Source organism: Macrotis lagotis, chromosome X (assembly GCF_037893015.1).
Source record: "Macrotis lagotis isolate mMagLag1 chromosome X, bilby.v1.9.chrom.fasta, whole genome shotgun sequence".
Lineage (NCBI taxonomy): Eukaryota > Metazoa > Chordata > Mammalia > Peramelemorphia > Peramelidae > Macrotis > Macrotis lagotis.
In genome coordinates this window covers 522,096,743-522,116,922 of record NC_133666.1, presented here as the reverse complement: position 1 = coordinate 522,116,922, position 20,180 = coordinate 522,096,743, and the positions used below count along the sequence as shown (strand labels likewise).

The following is a 20,180-nucleotide window of genomic DNA, read 5'->3' as shown; positions in this document are numbered from 1 at the left end:
GTTCAAGAGACATGATTTCTGAGTAATTAATCATTTTATTAATTATGGCTAGCAAATAATTAATAAAAGGCCTGCTCATTTGGCCATGTATCAAGAACCAAAGACCAACATGGTGACTTCTTGATGCTTAATATACCCTTGAAGGAATGGCTATCCACTGTGATTGGGTATCAATTAATGAGAGAATGAATATTATAATAAGAATCAGATCTATTCTAATGATGGGCTTAGGGAATGTGACTTTGATTACATCACTCTTACTCCACTTGTCTTGAAATCTAGACAAAGTTCTATACCCTCTCACCCTACCCCCAAGCCTAGAAGTAGAACACAGCAGGCAGGATTCACCTAGATTAAATTCATTTTACTCTTTAATCAAAACTAATTTTTCCCACTAATTTGGGTAGAGTTTGAACAAGATTGAAGATAAAGTTATTCCAATCTCATTATCAGCCATGTCCTTAGACACTGGCTAAATAACCTACAAGGGTCTGATTTTTGAATGAGGAAATAGAAGGGGACAAACCTTGTTCTAACTCAATAATTGGTTATTAATATAAAAGAGCAATGATAATTGCTCTCAATACACATCTCTGTGTGTATGTATACATACTTTATTACACACACACATACTTTATATACCTACAAGTAAATATGCATACACACACGTATATGTTCTATCACTCAGTAGAATATAATTTTTCAAAGACAAAGTCTGCCTTGATTAATTACATTTGTTTCTCTAGAATTTAGCATAGCACTTGGTATAGAGAATGTGCCTAATAGTTGTAAATATAAATAGTTGTAAAGCTAAAATGAGATATTTTAAAAATTGCCTTGAAAGTTATAAAGTGCTATATTAATGTTATTATTATCAAATACTCTCTGCCTTTGTGTCTCTCTGTCCTTTTTCTTCCCTCTGCTTCCTCTCTTCTTTCTTCAGCATTCTGTGTTTATGTGATCACACAGTAAATCAATGGCAGATTTGAGACCAGAACTCAGATTTCTTGACTTTTGTCCCTTTTATTTTTTTCCATAGATTACAGTTCAGGGAGAAGGGGAGACTGGTTGGGGATGACAGTGGAAGTTTTCCTATTCCTTTTCTAAAGAATTTTGCTTCACACCCTCTACATTGCACACTGCCCCAGAATTATAAATGGAAGGTATCAGAACTTTCTAGAGGTTTTTTATCCATAATCATTGGTGCCCAGGAGCAGCCTTTCCTGCCCCTTAGACTTCTGCCAGACAGGGAAAGAAAATACATTTTGGGTCCCCTTCTAAGACTCATAGGGGCCTGGGAACTACAAATACTCAGCAGTCATTTTAGTCACTTCCCTAGCAGAGATGACAAGAGTTCCCCTTAAAAACAGGCCCCCTCATGAAGTTTGTTCTTACTGTTTCTCAGAGACAATAGCAGATCCTGTGTGCTGTTTCCTTGCCTTGTTGGTTTTCCCTTTGCAAACACAATTAGGGAGCTCCCATAAAAACCTTCCTTTGTAAAATCTTAGACTCTTCTCTGGTGTGTCGATTAGGTGTCTAGACAGACAGAATGTACCGCCAGAGGGTTAGCAAGCCATCCACTTCTATTTTTATATCCTTCCATATTCCCAGTGTCCATTTGCCTTGGCATTTAGGATTGAGGATCAGCTCCAATGGGCCTCTTAAAAATGGAGAAAATTGGTGATGTTGTTGTTCTCAGTGTTTACAAGGTTCTACCCCGACCATTGTTCAAGGAAATGTTAAATTCATTTAATGGGGGCTTTGGGTCACAACAGATGATGGTTTTCTAAAGAAACTATGATAGGATTCCTTCTTTCATAAAGGAGGCTTATAAAATAGTTTAGGATAGTAAGTTCTGGGCAGTGTTTGTTGGTTGATGGTAACCTGTATTTTAGTCATACCAGAGAAAATAGATTATAAATTTTTGTATAACATACTTGTTGGCAATCCTTTGGAAAATTATCCACTGAGAAGCAAATGCTTTAGCAAACACACCGTTCACTTAGGATAGTGCCTTAAGTCATCTTGTAGGGTCAGATTTTTCATAGGCTGAATTTAGGAGTTTGTTTTAGAGGCTGATAATGGAGAATGGGAAGATGAAAGATGATGACTCCATTGAATTGTTTTAGTTGCTCTGTTAGAAGTCTTCTTTCCCTTGTAGAGTAGTCTCTAATTATTGTAATTCTTTCTCTTTCATCTAGCAGCAAGATGAAGCTTGTGCCCACATGTTAAAAGCCTGTGAGGAATTGAGATGACTTGAAAGCAACATTTTAGACAGCAGATCCTGTAATTCAATAGGTTTATCTCCCACTTTATCTTTGTCCATCTTTATATTCAGTACTAGTTGGATGACCTTGGGCAAGTCACTTCAGTCTGTTTGCCTCAGTTTCCTTACCTGTAATATGAGCTGGAGAAGGAAAGGACAAACCACTCCAGTATCTTTGCCAAGAAAACCCCAAATGTAGTGATGAAGAGTTGGACACAACTGAAACAAGTGAACAAAAACAATATTCAGTATTCTATATACTGCAGCTCCTTCCCTTTAAAAGGTTGTACGGTCCTTGGAGGATCCAGGATATATGATGGCTGATTGTGAGGAAACCTGGACCTGGACTTGGTCCTAATTATCTAGCCTACTAGGCATGGCAAGTCCTGCTTTTTTGTGCAACTCTCCTTTTGGACTAATGTTGAAGATTAAGGTCAATGATAATGAATGAGAAGCAGAATAACAAAAACAAAAATTGTATTTTAAATTCTCAGGAGGCTGGATTGCCTGGTCTATGGAGATATGGACTGATTCAGTACCATAGACAAAAATCTGAAGGAGCTCACGACATCACTCCTACTTCCTCTTTTCTCACTCACTTCTCGTCTTTTTGCAACCAAAGTGATTTCACCCTCAAGTGAGGCTACCAGTCAGAGTTCTTGGATATGCCCCTAATTTTGATAGCTTTTTTTCAGTCTTCTTTCTTGATCTATCTGTAGCCTTTAACACTGGTGATGGCTCCCATTTGCTGCATATTATGGGGGACATTCATGAGTCTCTTAGTTCTTTTACTTGTCATGTTGTTCAGTCAAACATGTTCGTGCCCCCAATTGGAGATTTCTTAGCAAAGATACTGTAGTGGTTTGCCATTTCCTTCTCCAGCTCATTTTACAAATGAAGAAACTGAGGTAAACAGGTTGAAGTGAGTCTCCCAAGGTCACATAATTATTAAGTGTCTGAATCCAAATTTGAATGCAAGTCCTCCTGATTCTAGACTGGATACTCTATCCCCTGTACCAACTGGTAACCTTTTTACTTATCTGGTTGCTCCCTTTGCTGGAGTGTCTTCTATGTAATAATAATGATAATAATAACAATAGTATATAATATACATATAATAAAAATAATAGCTAGCATTTATGTACTTCTTTATTACATGCTATTTGTATTTTATATTTATTATTTACTATTTTTATAAGCTAGCTTTCCCACTATTTCCTACTTCCTAACTACCCACTGGATATTCCTAAATGGACATACCAATAGAGGTCAAATGTACCCTTTTATATTACTCTCTTCCTGATCCTCTTTCCCCTAGTTGCTAGTGTCTCCTCCCCAATTTCCTCCTATTGGCTTTCCTTTGTATATATATATATATATTTTTTTTTATGGGGGAGGGATATTTTCCTAATCCAATTGGTAAAATTCTAGAATATAACTAACTTGTAATAGAGGAAATGAGGTGTTAAAGGTGTTTTGCCCCTTTAACACTTTGTATGGTTGCCTTCAATACTTGTAAAGGACATGACAGTTTAAATGATCCTCACCCTGAGTGACCAATTTGTAGAGTATAAAGCAGGGGTGGGAAACCTTTTTTCTGCCAAGGGCCATTTGGATATTTATATCATCATTCAAGGGTCATACAAAACCATCAACTTAAAAATTAGCTTGTTATACTTGGTCAAATATTTAATTAATTCACCCCTAAAGAGCTCCTAGATTTGTTGAATTTCAAGTCCTACCAGTGACTATCATGGCAGCAACCAGGTCTTATATGGCCTGTAGGTTAGGTGTTCCACACTCCTGATATAAAGGGTAAGAAACTGGTTATGGGGGAAGTTTGGTGGCACTGTGGATAGAGCACCGACCCTGGAGTCAAATCCAGCTTCAGACACTTCATAATTACCTAGCTGTGTGATCTTGGGCAAGTTACTTACATTGCCTTACAAAAACAACCACCTCCCAAAAAAAGAAAATCTAGAAACTGGTTATATCCTATTTATTACCTCAGAAAGATTTTAGACCCTTTCAGACTCTGATGAACCAGTGAAAAAATATCTATAGGGGCGGCTAGGTGGTGCAGTGGATAGAGCACTGGCCCTGGAGTCAGGAGTACCTGAGTTCAAATCTGACCTCAGACACTTAATAATTACCTAGCCATGTGGCCTTGGGCAAGCCACTAAACCCTATTGCCTTGCAAAAACCAAATAAATAAATGAAGAAAATTTTTAAAAAGTATCTATACTTTTAGGAGATGGAAGTATTTTTAATGAGACTGGAAACTGAAACCAAACAGGAGGCATCAAGCGATTTGCTAAGAGGTACAATTAAACCAAGCAATACATCCCTGTCCATCAGGAATGGAGCTGAGAGGGCAGCGGACCAAGGAAGCCCAGCTTAGTGACCTTCCAGGAAAAATATGGAAGCATGAGGACAACACAAGAAAAGAAAGATTGACTGTGAAGTGCCTTGAACTGAGGGTAATTGCTTTTGGAGGATCCAACTCTGAAGTTTGAATTGGGGGGAGGGAGTTAAGATGGGACCTTATTTCCTTCTCTGTGCACATAATAGATTATAAGATCCTTGAAGGCAGGAACTGTTCTGATTTTGCCTTTGTAATCCCAATGCTTAGCCAAGTGTCTGATGCATTTTGTAGTTGGCATTTAATACATTTTTGTTGAATTGAATTGAAGGGTCTTCTGATACCTCCAAATCAACATGTCCAAGATCATGGATGTTGTTTTTCTTTTCAAACTTTCCCTTCCTTTCAATTTTACTGTTTTATGTATAGAATCTCTATCCACCAAGTCTTTATATTCAAAATATTAGTGTTATCTTTGGTTCTTTCTTTTTTCTGCATCTTTGACCCATAGGTTACCAAATCTCTTCAAGTTTACTATTGTGGAATCTCTTACATCTACCCTTTCCTCTATTTTTCATTGCTACCAAGCTAATACGGGTCCTTCTTTCCACCCATCTGGCCTATTGCAAAAGAATTTTCCCACCCTCCCTACCCTCCAATGTATCCTCTTAGTATTGCCAGATCTGATCAGGTCACTTCATTGTTTAATAGGTTCCCACTGCCTACCAAATCAAGTTAAAACCTGAGCTTCTCCTCCCCCATTCTTTTATTTAACAATTTTCTATGCCTGGAATACCCTTGTCCCAGTTCCCCCATGATTGTCTAATTCCTGTCTATCTTTTCAAGTTCAACTCAAAAGACACCTCCTCCAAAGAGTAATTGATTGCTCTGGGGCTGTGATTGGGTAAGTAAGAAGGTAGAACAGAATAAGTCACCCAGTATGAGCAGGAATGAATTGGTTGCACTTTGAGTTATATTATCTTTCACCTCAAAACAATCTCAAAAAAACTTCTTTGATTCTCCTAGTCTATAACAACATTTCTCTCTCCAGACCTTTTTGGTACCTTTCTGAGGCACTTAAACATTAGAATTAAACATATGATATATTATGTTAATAGATCATGCTTAAGAAAGTAGCTAGATGTCACAGTAGATCAACTGCTGGACCTGGAGTCCAGAAGATCTGAAGTCATATCCAGTCTTGGACACTTATTAACTTTGTGACTTTGGTCAAGTCGCTTAACCTCCATTTGCCTTAGGCCACTGGAGAAGGAAATTACAAACCACTTCAGTGTCTTTTTCAAGAAAACCCATGGAAAATATGGCCCATGGGGTGATAGTCAGACACAACTGAACAATAACAGACCACATGATAGGCTTTTTGGAGAAAGAGTACTCTGTATATTCATCATTAAAACTGTTGAATTAAATTAAAGATCAGAATTTATATAATGTAGAGATGGAAGGGACCTCAGATTAATTATTCTAGCTCCTTATTTTACAAGTAAAGATGCTGAGTCTGAGAAAAGAAAAATAATTTGCTTAAGTTCACAAAAGTTTATATCTACACCAAGTTTTTTTCATATTTTGATTTAATTTGACTTGACTTTCATATTTTGTTTTTCTTGTTATATATTCAGGATTAAAAATAGCCTCAATGATTAGGGAATTATCATATGAATTGAAATTCCCATGAATAGCAAGCAGACATGAGTAAGACAAGCAGTCTGAATTGCAAATGGTTTGGGATTCAGATGAAATCATTACCAGTTTCCAAAGTGGGGGCCTAGAACCTTGGAAAATCAGTATGACTTCAAGGGGTTCATGATCAACCAAGAAGAGAGTGAGATGTGTGGCATCCCACTCTTCCTGCCATAACAAGTCATGAATCTTAACTCCCGCACCATCCTATTTACCTATTATTCACCCAATCTTCTCTATCTCTATTTCTATCCACTACATAGTGGTATAAATTTTCATTCTCTTCCTTTTTGCCATGGAATGGAATTCTCAAGGAAGGTATAATCTAAATTCAGCTTGGGGCCTTGCACCAGCAGTTATACAATTGCCATTGAGAAATTCTGCTTTCCCAATCATATCTTCATTATGTGCTATTTCTGTGCTCCAATAAGTAAAAAGGTAGAACATACTTAGGTGGCTAAGTGAATATAGTATTGGAGTTGGAATTAGGAGGACTAATCTAAGTTCAAATCTGACCTCAGCTATTACTGGATGTGAGACCTTGGGCAAGTCACTTGGCCCTGTTTGTTTTAGTTTCTTATCTGTAAAAGGAGCTGAAGAAAAAAAATGGCAAACCACTCCAATATCTTTCCCTTCTCCAGTGAATCCTCCACACAACTACTAAAGTGGTTTTCCTAATGCATAGGTCTGTTCAGATCACTCCCTTATTCAAAAAATTTTGAGACTATAGTATTTACTTTCCAATCAAATATCATCTCATCTTTGTATTAATTTCTATTTTATATGTTATTTCACATATATGTACAGAAGTGCATGTATATAATGTAAGTAATATATTTATATTAGGGTGAAGATCAAAAACCTCATTTGTGATCATAAAAGTTGACTGACTACTGATACTACACAAATGGCTGTGCATGTTTAGAGTTATGTTGATCATATCTTGACAGGAAATGACTAGTTACTGATGTGGGTATCGATTTTGTGTAGATGTCTGTATATAGTTGAACTATCTACTTGTTAGAGGAGCAAATAACAGAATTGGCAAAATTAAGAGAAAGGTTGAGAGGAAAAAACTGCATTCAATTACTATATCTCCAATTTGAATTATTCAAGTAAGATATTAATGTCGTGAAATAAGAAATGGAAAGGAAAAGTCATCAACAAGTCTTAGTATTTCCTACTGATATAACTTATTAGCTTGACTAATATAAAGTGGTTCTCACAATGAAGAGGATGAAAAGATCTTGTCAAGTTGAGAGATCTGAGAGGTTAAGGACAATATTCACTTGGAATCTGGACATTTGCAAAAGCTTAGTGGAAGACCCAGTGAAGTCAAATCATTCTAGGAACATATGACACTAGAACAGATGGAAAATGGAACAAGTTTGTCAGCATTTCTAAAATAAATTTTCCCCTTCTACTATCTGGCTTCTACCTACCTTTCTTATTTTATACTCTCTTATTCACTTTGTTCCAATCCAAGTAATCTGCTTTTCATTGTTCATTTGTTTCAGTTATGTCTGACTCTTCATGCCCCATTTGGGGTTTTCTTGACAAAGATACTGAATTAGTTTACCATTTTCTTCTCTAGTTCATTTTACAGATGAGGAAACTGAGGCAAAAGGGTTAATTAAGTGACTTGCTTGGTGCCATACAGCTAGTGTCTGAAACCAGATTTGAACTCAGGAAGATATGTCAGTATTCTACTTCCTGTACTACCTAGATGTCAGTACATACTTTTCCATTTCCTTATATATACATCTGGAATAAAACCCCAATAGAATATAAGTTCCTTCAGGGTGAGAACTAGTCCACTTTTTTTGTCTAGTCCATGTGACTAGTACAGTGCCTTACATATAGAATTTAAGACATCTGTGAAATTAAGTTGAAGAATTTTCCCATGTTTTATTATGTGTCCCAACTAAGAGATGTGAATATTTTTCATATATATCTACTGATTGACTATTGATTATCCACAAATGGCTGTGCCATCTGAAGTAGCAAAACAAACCAAAACAAAAAACTAATTCCCTCTTCCCTTTTTCTTTCATTCCTCCCCAACCCCCCAGGAAAACTGAGGTCTTTAGAATAGACAGGAAAAAAAAATACAAATCAACAACTACTTCTTTGACAGAAAAAGCATTCAAAGGAAAATCTAGTTGGTACAAAAAAAGATTAAAAAATTTAATGATTTAAAAATAGTCTCTACATATAAGATAGCAAAAACAAGAATGCAGTTTTAACAACTTGGTTTTCTTTTTTTGAAAACTTGTAATATCACTTGTAGCTTAGTACAAATCTGTTACCTCCTAAAAATATACAACATATCAATTGCAACAAAGTCCACAAAAATATACTTGTGTCATAATTCTTTTGAAATTGTTGATGATATCAGTCCCTCTTTTTCATCTGTAGGATGACCATTCATGTCCCATCTTTTTTTGATGGAGCACAACTGTGAACATTACAATAGATGCTATTTTAAAAAGTACTTATGTGATAAGCTTCACAATTCATCTTATCTCTTTCTGATCATGTATGATCTATTCCATTTGCTATTCCAATATTTTGGTTTTTCAGTATAAGCAAATTTTATTCACTTAAGCATATATTGTAATATAAGAACATGTTTTGACATAGGCTAGAATACAAAGAATGAGCAAGACATTGGATAGAAATACCCTAAATGCCTTGGCTTCAGAATATGAGTGTACATAACAGTAAACTCTTATAAACTCATTGCCAGCCACCGTTTTTTTTCCCACTATACTTCCAAGTAAATCTGATAAGACTTATGGCATGTGTTATTTCCAAAAGATGTAATGGCAGTATTTAAACTTTATAGTCAGTCTATGATATAAAAGCTGTGACTCAGTGTCTTGTCTCCTTGGAACTGGTCAGATTGAGATTAGTCAGCAAAGGTATAGTAAAGGGAGTGAGGTCTAAAGCTGTAATTGGTATAGGTTAGAATTGGTGGTAGTGTGTGAGCATGTGGAGGTTCATAAGATCTTCTATTGTCGTCAACAGGGAGGTGAACATCAGACCCCAACACTTAGTGTCCCAAAGTCCTTTTGCTAGATAGTAGTACCTAGACAATGGGTGACAGACAGCCAAGCATTAGTTTGAAATCTGTGTGTCAAAGATTTCCCCACTGTACCATATGGCACACGAAACCGTCTTTATTTTCATGGATATTTAGAACTTGAGGTATAAATGCAATCTATGTCCCTTCTGCAAAGAGGAGTTTTTCAGTTTAAACAAGACCTTTGGAAAAACCTCACAGATGACTCTCACAAATACAAATGATGAAACAGCCATCGGCACATATGTGACTTTGTCTTTATTGTGGCTTCCTCTCAGCTTAGATTACCCCCCACTCTTAACCAGAAATTACCTCTAAGTACAGTTTTCCTACCTCCTCTAATGACTAAGCTGCTTTTCTTCCCTAGCACCTTAAATAATAGCTCTTGTATTGACACACATTTTATAAATATGTTGTTCACCAAATCTGTATGCTCAGGAGGACCCTGTGCATTTTGGCATAAGGATTGGGAAAGGAGGGAAATTTTGGAAAAAATGTTCAACTAAAAGAGCAAGTTACTATTGTCTTCTTAATTATAAGGGATTGATTTATGGGCATAATCTAGTTCCCAAACACTGGAGTGAAAATATCCAGCAAAATCCCTACAATGTGTCAGCAGAATCATCTGTTAGATCATCTGTGAAGATGTAGTACTTTGGGGATGCATTATAAGGTGCTTCTTAATTCATGGGTTTTTTAAAATGGAATGTGTTACATAAATATCTACATACACACACGTTCCCACAGGCACACATGAGAACGTGACCAAGTTTATGTACAGTTTATATATATATATAATATATATATATATATCTTAGATACACAAAGGTATATATATATAAGAACCAAACAGTAATAACAATTTTACCTCTCCAACTCCCTGAATGTCTGCATGTTCTCTAACTCACAGAACATATTTAAAATATTTCATATAAAATATCTACAAAAATAGATAACATTTACATAAACCAGACAGTATTTCCAGTTTGATTCTGTGGCCTCCTCAGTCTCTATCCCCTCTCCATCCTCAGAATGTTGCCATTTCTAGCAATGACCGCTTGAACAGCTGGGCATTTCTGGACAAGTCTGTTACTTGGTGTACCATTTCTTGCAGAGCGGGTGTGCTGGGGTAATGGAGGGCTGCCATCTTGGTAGCCAGTACAATGTTCTTAAGCTGCTCGCACAACTGGTTACTAGAGTTCATCACCTTGTTACGTATCTCCTGGGCTGCCACTTGCCTCGTTAGTGTGTCTCCAATGAACACTAGCTTGTGTGCACTTAGGATCACAAACTTGCTATGCGCCACAAAGATCCTTGGGGGCTGGGCTGAGCTGACACAGCTGAAGAGGGCATCGATGGCATTGAGAAGGGAGATATAATGAGTATCACACTGGTCATAGTAGAAGAAAAGCAGCTGTCTGTCCTGGGCGCCTATGCTACTGTTTGTGGCTGGGAGGCTCTGAGAGGGCTTCCATTTGGAGATGTCATTCTCCACTGGCTTGGTAATTTCTTGCTCCAATAGCTGGAATTGACTGATCTGAAGAGAAAAAAAATCAAAGGTTTATTTAAAGGAATATCGTATAGTAGAATGAAAAGATTATAGCATTGGAGATCTGGATTCCAGTCTTAGGTCTTTGGCAAGTCACTTCAGCTCTTCAACCTCAGTTTCCCTATCTGTAAAATAGATGGCTTGGACTAGATGATATCTAAATTTAACTTGCATTTCTAAAATAATGTCATTCTGTTCTTCAGCTCTCAGGCTATAAATATTCTCTGATATGATAATGCAGTTCTTTTTTTTTTCTCACACTTGTATAAACAGCATTTATTGTACAGAGTGCTCTGAGGAAATATGACAATTCTGGTCTCAAAAGAAGAATATGTACAGCCAAGCTTTTTCTATTAATACATCTATTTTGTCCTGCAACACTGGAAAGAGGGAATGTGTGGCACCAAAGATAATGCAGTTCTAAGAGATAAAGTACAGGAGAGGAGGGTAGAACAGTACTTTGGAATACAGTAGGTGATTAATAATTTTGGACTGAATTAAGAACTCATATTCTGAATATGACTATAAAATGAAGCCAATGATGGTATCAGTTGAATCAATTGGTTTTCCACTTTGGGAAATGACTTTACAAGGGCCATTAAAAATGTTCAGATAAAAATCCCTATTTGCTTTCTTCTATCCAAACCTATCTATAGATAAGGAATCATTTGCCATCTTACCTTGAGCAAATGCAAAGCAAGAAACAAAACAAAACAAAACAGTTCTTGCTAACAAAAGGCACTAGGTTGCTGCTTAACATAATTATTGTTACACTTTGCATTTTGCAGTAACTTCCAGTGGTTCCACTGTGTCTCTTGGTGACCCTTGATACATGCACATGCCCAAACCCATGTGTATAGCCCCTTAGTTGCTGGTAAAGAAATTGAAATCATTAGTTGAAACTATGGGACTTGTTCAAGTTCCCACAATGGGAAAATGGTGGCAGAGGGAAAAGACCACACAGCCTTCCCCCATGACATATACAGCTAAGAACCACAGGGAATCTGTTGCTTGGATTCCCTAAGTTAGACTTATTTCCCAATAAGTCAGACAGGCTCCAGAGCTATAGTCAAGTGGCCAAAAATAACTGAAGGCTATGAAGGTAAGAATAATTTACACGTTTGTAGTTTTAAGGTTTCTGAACCTGTCCTCTATGCCTCAGAACAACTTTTTGAAAAGAGGGAGGCAAAACCTACCTATTTTAAACATCCTCACTTTATTTAACAGGAAACTAAGTCTTAGACAGAAGTTAAGAGACTTGTCAAAATGTCCACATCTAGTTATTGGTTGAATTGGGATTAGAACACAGATCCTAGTGTAATGATTGTCAAACTCTTCCAGTGGTGGAGCCCTCAGTTTGAACAAAACTTTGGCAGAATTCTTGTAATAAAATCCTCTAAAATGTTTTTAATATGTTTCTTAATAAACAACATTTCTGTTGTTCAGTTGGTTTTCAGATGTGTCTGACTCAACCCCATTTTCAGGTTTGCTTGGCAAAGATAATGGAGAGGTTTGCCATTTCCTTCTCCAGTTCATTTTACAGATGAGGAAAATGAGGTTAACAGAGTTAAGTGACTTGTCCAGGGTGATACAAGTGTTTGAGGCCAGATGTGAACTCAGGATAAAAAGTTGTACTGACTCTAGGTCCGGCTGGTCTATCTACTGTACCATCTAGCTGCTCTAATAAATAACATAAGATTTGTTTAAAAAATAAATAAATAGTGGCCTTGGGCAAGCCACTTAACCTCATTGTCTTGCAACCCCCCCCCCTAAAAATAAATAAATAAATAAACAAATAACTAACATAAGGTTTGTTTAAAAAAACAAAACAAAAACTTGGGGTCATTGAGTTCCTTGTAGCACAGGATGAGAAATACTAATCTAGTGCATTTGCACTACTGTCTAATACCAGAAGTCTGAGAAAGCTTCTCAAGTCCTCCTCTGGTCCCTGCTATCTTAGAGTATACTGGTTTAGCTCCCAAAGCAAGAACAATTGACTGGACTCTCTCCAAGAATTCTCAACCTTGAGAATAGCACCGACTCGCCAGGATTAACATGTATTTATTTGTTCCTATGCTCTTTCACAGGCCAGGAAATTTTCATATGTTGAGATCCCCACAGAAGGATGGAACTGTTCTGTTTTCCAAGTCCTATCTTTGCTGGTCTTCAGGAAAGTTTCCTGGCATCATAAAATGCTTTTAGTCCTAAAATCAACTTACCTGATGATGTTCCAGCTGCATCTTATTCTGCTTAATGATATTTTCCTTTTCCAACAGTTCTTTCTGCTGCCTTTCAAACTCTTCTTTCCCCTGTTATTTTACAAGAGAAAAGATCCATTACATCACTGCCATGATTCACTTATGCTAACAATTTAGATGACAAATGGGTAAATATTGCCTTGTTTTCCACTACTGTGGTTGCTTGCTACACCCACTTACCTACATGTAGAAACTGCATAATGTCACCCTGGCTCTCAGCCTAAGGATTGCTAAGGCCCCAAATCCCTCTTAATGCTGAGGTGACAAACCAGTTTCCATAATATACTGAATTCTGCCCTCTTGACCCCAACAAGCTTTTGTGATTAACAGGTTGGACTTCCTTCAAATCTCTCTTAGAAGCAACATTTCCAGTATTCTTTTCTAATGGATTCAAATTGGCCTCATAAAACTTAGTTCCACCATCTATAACATGAGGAAGTTGGATAGGATGATTTCTAATGTCCCTTCAAGTTTTAAAATCTTATGACTCTGTGACCTCTGAGCCCAAGTTAAAATCTGGCCAATAAAACTTGCTTCTGGTCCTTCAAGTTCCTCATCTGGCTCTGTTCTCAGATGGCCACAAGCCAGGGGTGAAAACTGCCCAAGTAACAGAGTAAACCTAATTCACATTGAGTGGAGTCAGGGTTTGATGACCTCTGCAAGAGAGAACAGAACAGTCAGAAAGCTAAAACTTTCCAAGGCTGGTGGGATACTGCTTTTCTTTCCCTTGCAGATGAACGTACTCTTCCATGGAAAAGAGCAATTAGAAGAGGTGATCCTCTGGGTCACTGGGTGTGTGCCCAGCTGCCTTCTGGAGAAGCCTGAGATGGGGAATGGACCAATGGCAATGAAAGAATGCAAACAATAATTTGGAAGCTGAAAGGGATCAAAGAGGTTCAACTTTCTCTTTGGTTTAAAAAGATAAGAAAATAAGGCCTACAGAGTAGAAGATTTGTTTTAAGGTATAGAGCTGATCAGTGGTAGAAGACCTTGACCAGTGTCTGCTAAAAGAAAGGTAATAGTAATAATGTGAACCTAAGTATCTTGGCTCTAATCATGTAATGAAGGTCTGGAGTAGAAGTTGGCAGTCTTGGACTCATATCCCAACTCTGCCACTGACGGGAGCACTATCCACTAACTATTCAGATCCTTTGAAGTTCATCTTAGTCCTTTCATTTTATGGGTGAAGCAAGTGAGGCGCACAGAGCTTAAGTGACTTGCCCAGTGTCAGACTGGTAATAAGTAAGAGCCAGAATTCAAATATAGGTCAATAGGCTCCTCATCAGGGCTCTTATACCTCTATTGCCTATAGTAAATCCTCTCCATAGGCTTTACTATCCTCAACTCTAAAATGAAGAGTTTGGACCAGATGCCCTCACAAGTTTTCTTCAGGTCTAAAAGACACAGATGTTTCATTGGTCCAGTGTCCTTACCTGCAGGTGAACATAATCATAGTCATCCATCCAACTTCGTTCAGAGCTATTGTTACTATTGCAGTCAGGATGCTGGTCCTTGCTTAAGCTTGGAGGCAGTGGCTTGCAATAGGGCTGGGCCTTGTGGTCACTGGGATGTAGCAGCTGGGTCTGTTGACCTGTGTGTAGGTCACCGGTCACATTCTCAGACCCATTCTTTAGCCGCACACTGCCTGCAACTGATCGGAAGAGCATTTCTGCATTGGTGCTGATGGTGGTAGTGATTTGTTTGGTGTCATCTGGCACTGTCTTTGCCACCATTACAAACCGATCAAGGTCATCACACTTGCTTTGAGGTTTATTGATAGCTAGAATGTTCAAGGACCAACTGCAGCCATTCAAGTCCTGACTGGTCTGAGTTAGAATCTGATGGGAATCTTCAACCCTTTGCAGTTCTCGCTTCATTTTGTTGTGCAGGGTGAGTTCGGGGAGACCTGAAGCATTTGCTACAGCCCCCTTAGCAAAATGGAGGTGCTCCCTCAGAGACAGCTCTACCTTTTCCACTGCTGTGCGGATCTCATTGATGTGTCTCTCCATGTAGCCATAACACCTCCAATCAGTGGTGACCAGAGAGGTGAGGTTAGACACAGCCATCTCTAAAGCCTGCTGAAGCTGATAAAGTCTCTCGATGGCTGTGTCCGGATCTAGCAGTAACAACCTTTTGTCCTGAGATGGTGAGGCTGACAATGAGGACTCTTTAGATGTTGTGGAAGAGGTGGACATGTTGCTCCTGGTACTACCTGTACTGGAAAAAGATAGTCTATTCATGCCATCGGTCACATCTTGGCACCCTTTGGTCTCCTGTGCAGTTTGTGGTGGAACATCATATACTCCATCTTTTTCTTCAACATTTAATCTTTCATTGGACACTGCTTGTGGCTCAAGAAACTGAACTCCTCGTGGGATGTCATATGCATCATTCTGAGCAGCTGCAGGTTGTCCAAGGTGCGTGTGCTGGTGATTTTGAAGAATGCTTTGGTGTCTCTGGGATACTTGCTCAGCAGCTACTGAAGCATCACAGTTATATTTTACATTAAGGTCCTTCCCTACTGCCTTGGAACTTGTTGGAGGAATGTCATAAACACCCTCAGGTCTTACTTCTGCTCTTATGTGTTGTCTCATAGGAGGAGGGAAATCATATTCCTTTTCTTTTAATCCTACTTCATCTCGGGAACCAGGTGGAATGGCATAAACCTGAAATACACAAGGAAAATGTAATTTATTTAGGCATCTTATGGGGGAAAGCAGAGAAAATAATAATTAAATTTAGTAGAAAAGTAGAACATACACTCCCTTCAATGACAGCTTTTTTCTCCTCTTGTGCCCAAAACTCCTGCAATATTTTATGAACTAGTTTTCATTTAAGCACTATACTTCTTTAATAGAGTCATTCCATTCCATGACTATTATAGCTATGTGAATCATGATGAGATCTGTATCTTCTGTCCTAATCTATCTCCTGGGATCTAGTTATTTCCAGCTCTACTTTGTTCTACTGTCCTCTCAATGGGTACTAAACTGGATTCATTATTTTCAAAATCTGAACACCTCATTTCTATTTGTAATATAATCAATTGGGATATTTTTTCAGTCTCTCAATAGAGAATTACTGCACTTCTACTTGATTCTTCCCTCTTTTTATCTGTTATTTACAGTATGTTAAATTCTGTTGTTTCATCCTTTATATTCTCCATTTTCTCTCTTTCCCCACTGTTACCACTCTAATCTAGGTCCTCTTTAATTGTTCTTATCCATTGTAAAAGCCTCTTAGCTAGCCTCTCTTCTATCTGCTTCTTCTCCTTCCTGAATTCTATTGCCAAGTCAATTTTCTTCAAACATCACTTCAAATATGTCACTTCTAATTTGAGTATCTGGCAATTCATATAACTTCTCAATGCCTCATTTTCCTCATTTGTAAAATTAAAGTCGGACTCAATGGTCTTCAAAAATTCCTTTCAGCTCTAAATCTAGAATCCTATGATCCTAATACTCTTAACACCGTTTCTTACACTTAGTAAATACTTAATTAATGTTTGTTGCCTTGCCATTTATTTATTTATAAAACAACCTTTTATTCCTTTATACAGAGACAATGGAGAGAGGGTTAGAAATAGATCCTAGTCTTACAATACTGAAGTGTTTGTGTGTCTCTAAGAAAAATCTTTTAATCTCTCAATAGTCCCTATAATGTTGTAGACCAGTTGCTGATTTGACCTTTAGAGAGAGTTTCTTAATTTTTCTTCAGGCTAAATGCTGGTCTTCCTCTACTATGTCCTTCTTTATCCTGAAGTCCCCTCCAGCTCTGGAATTCACACACTGGAACTATTTTCCATCCTTGAAGTACATTTCTGCCATTGGATCCTATTGGGTCCTCTCAGAAATTATATTTAAGTGGTATGAGTGTGAACTCAGACCACACTCCTTCTTCTCCAAACTATATTCCAGACTTTTTCTGCCATTAGACCCCTCCCCTTTTATGTTTTCCCCCATTAAAATAAAAGCTCTTGGAGGGCAAGTATTATCTTTGTACCTGTATTTGTATTCCTAGAACTTAGAATAATACTTGATAAACAATAAGCATTTTTTTATTTTGTTTTTTTGCAGAGCAATGGGGTTAAAATGACTTGCCCAAAGTCACACAGCTAAGTAAGCATTAAGGTCAAATTTGAACTCAGGTCTTCCTGATTCCAACACCAGTGGCTCTATCCACTAAGCTACCTAGCTACCCCAATAGCAATCATTTAATAAATGTTTGCTGTGGACTCACAGAGATATCCTTACACTAATAAAATCACAGGTTTAGGCTGCTCCCAAAGTGCAAATCATTGCAGCAGATGCTGGACATGGTCCCTGCTCTGATGTTACCTACAATTGAGCAAAGATTCCCTCCTGCCATCAAATTAAGACTCCAGTTCTTGGTAATCAAGACAGTAGATATTAAGACAGATCTCAAGACATTAGAAAAAGGTGCATGAATTACTGTGGTCAAAAGAATTTATCAGTCATTGGGTAATCTCTAGATGATGAACCTCTTGACACTTAGCTAAATTGATCCTTGGATGACAGAGATTCCAGTTCCTTCACTAAGTCTATACTCAAAAGTAATTTTACTGGGTAAGACCTGCCTACAGCTTGCATTATTTAACCAACTATCCTTTGAATGCTGAGGGTCCATCTTCCCATAACAATGAGACAATTGGAGGTCTTTAATGGAAGGAAAATTAAAAAATTACAAACAGATTTTACATATCCAATGAGTATTCTCTCTTTCAAAATGGCCACTTTGGGAAGTTAGATACATTTAAATGGTAAACAATGGCTCACATTTCTGAAATCTTTTGAAATTAAGGTTGGGCACATTCTTTTTAAGGGAGGAAAATCTCTGTGCTGTGAAGGTAGATGTACTTTTTGAAAATAATAAAAGATCCTGGGAGTCACAATTAATGAATAGGATAAGTGATAAAGAAGGGTAGTACTATTTGGGGATCAAAAACAAGGTTCAGTAATAAAATAGATTGCTTGGTGTGTTGTGTCTTTTGGATAGACATAATGAAGACTCTCTAAGAAAACTTTTAAGCAATGACGGTATGTTTGGAACAAGTATTTTTGTCTTCCAAGATTAGCTACTCTGCAGGGACAATCAGGATATTTAAATTTTGGCACATTTGGGAGGAAATTAGTAATATTTTTAGTCACAACTGGTGTTACTCTTCCTTTCATTCAAGTGGGTGTCTAAAACTTTTTCCCCTTTGAAAGATTCCATTAAGTTAAAAAAAAATTAGCTCACTCTAGGGAAAAAAAACTCCCAAATAATGGCTAATTTGACTTACTCCTTTCACAGGAGGGATATCATATATCCCTGAAGGTTTCATCTCTCCCATTGGAGCTGAGAACATCGGGCCCTTCAGTGATGATGGGGGGATGTCATATACCTGGAAAAGAAAAATCTGAGTCATGGAAATATCTTAAGTTACTTTTCTTTTTCTTTTTTTTCCCAAGGCAATGGGGTTAAGTGACTTTCCTAAGGTCACAAAGCCAGGCAATTATTATGTGTCTGAGTTCACATTTGAACTCAGGTCCTCCTGACTTCAGGGCTGGTGCTCTATCCACTGCACCACCTAGCTGCCCTATCAAGTCACTTTTAAAGGAGTTCTGAGCTTTTGTTTCCAATGGCTTTTAATAAATTGATTTGAAAACAATCTTTTGTGAGGTCATTTTTTTGAGAGTATAACTATACATACAGACCAAAATATAATGTAACAATACAAAAATAGATATTTTCTTCTCCAGTAAAGGACTTGAGTTTCCAAATAAAGAAGATCCCAAATTTCTAGGTTGTTGTAATTGACTATTGATAATAATAATTTTATATAAAATTACATATATAAAAACTACATATAAATTTCACATATTACATAATTATAACATTATATAAATTGTTTCTATAAAACTTTATTATGAAAGGAGTTTACTTTATAAGAATTTATAAAGTGTTTCCTTAGGACATCCTTATAAGACAGGCAATGCACATATTGTTTTCATTTTGACTCAGATGTTGAGAGATTTGCCTAGGATCGCACAGTTAACTAGTAAGCATTGGGTAGGATTCAATCTAGGTTTTCTAACCCCATGATTCTTCCCAATACTTCACATCAAATAGGTTTGTCACAAAATATCTTTCCTCTAAACTTCAGCTGATACCTGAAGATATACTTAATATTCTATTTTTTGCTACGTTATTGTAACTTACCCCTTGCATGGGATGAGATGGAGGAATATCATAGGTATCCTGTTGGTACTTGGATGGGAATTCATATGCATAGCCATGGCCTGTTCTCACTGGGGTGATCACCTGAGGATTAGAAGAGAAGGAAATGTCAAATTATGAGCCTGTATTCTTAGCAATGGATCAAATTCCTTTCTTGGCTCCTAGTTGAGTGAATACCTCCAAACTATTTAAGTCTCCTCTCAGCAAATCAATAACTAAATTAATAAAAATAGAAGGATGGAGGCAAAGAAAGAATGAGAAGAGAGGGTATTACAGAATAGCATTCCTGTTACTTTTTGGGCAAATGTTTACCAAAAAACAACCCTTTTTCCCCCTTATTTCCTCCTGCCCTGGGTAACACAAAAAATCTCTAAAAATGCTTCTCCCTTATAATAAAAGACTTTGTTCTGGCATTTTTATCTGACAGATCTAAGTATGAAAAATCCTATTATACTTTTGCAGTCCTAAAGATTTTTTTCCTACTTGAATATAAATTGCTATGTACTGAATTGGTTTTAATGACTCTAAACTATGTGCAAAGTGAATAATGGGAGTAGAGTCCAACCACTTAAAATTCCCCTCATAGCTTCAACTAGATACAGCATTTCCCTGCCCCTCTTTGCCAAACTTGATTATTATGAGTGTAGCAAAAAGGCTGGTGGTGAATACAGCATTTTTACAAAGTGACATTCAAATAATGCCACCCTTAGAGACCTGAA

The 20,180-nt window shown here is 37.3% G+C and overlaps 1 protein-coding gene across 3 annotated transcripts in view; it reads right to left on the bottom strand.

Moving 5' to 3' along the window:
• Positions 1 to 6,413: 6,413 nt before the first annotated feature.
• Positions 6,414 to 20,180, bottom strand: part of NEDD9 (neural precursor cell expressed, developmentally down-regulated 9) — a 229,980-nt gene continuing 216,213 nt past the window's right edge. For 2 of the 3 annotated variants that reach the window (XM_074208030.1, XM_074208029.1), the window contains 5 exons: positions 19,444 to 19,545; positions 18,524 to 18,625; positions 14,655 to 15,887; positions 13,183 to 13,272; positions 6,414 to 10,951 (listed from right to left, as the gene is read on the bottom strand). In XM_074208030.1, the coding sequence (XP_074064131.1) occupies positions 10,442 to 10,951; positions 13,183 to 13,272; positions 14,655 to 15,887; positions 18,524 to 18,625; positions 19,444 to 19,545 (2,037 nt within the window). In that variant the 3' untranslated portion in view covers positions 6,414 to 10,441. The remainder of the gene's footprint in view (positions 10,952 to 13,182; positions 13,273 to 14,654; positions 15,888 to 18,523; positions 18,626 to 19,443; positions 19,546 to 20,180) is intronic. The other variant, XM_074208028.1, reaches the window with a different exon arrangement.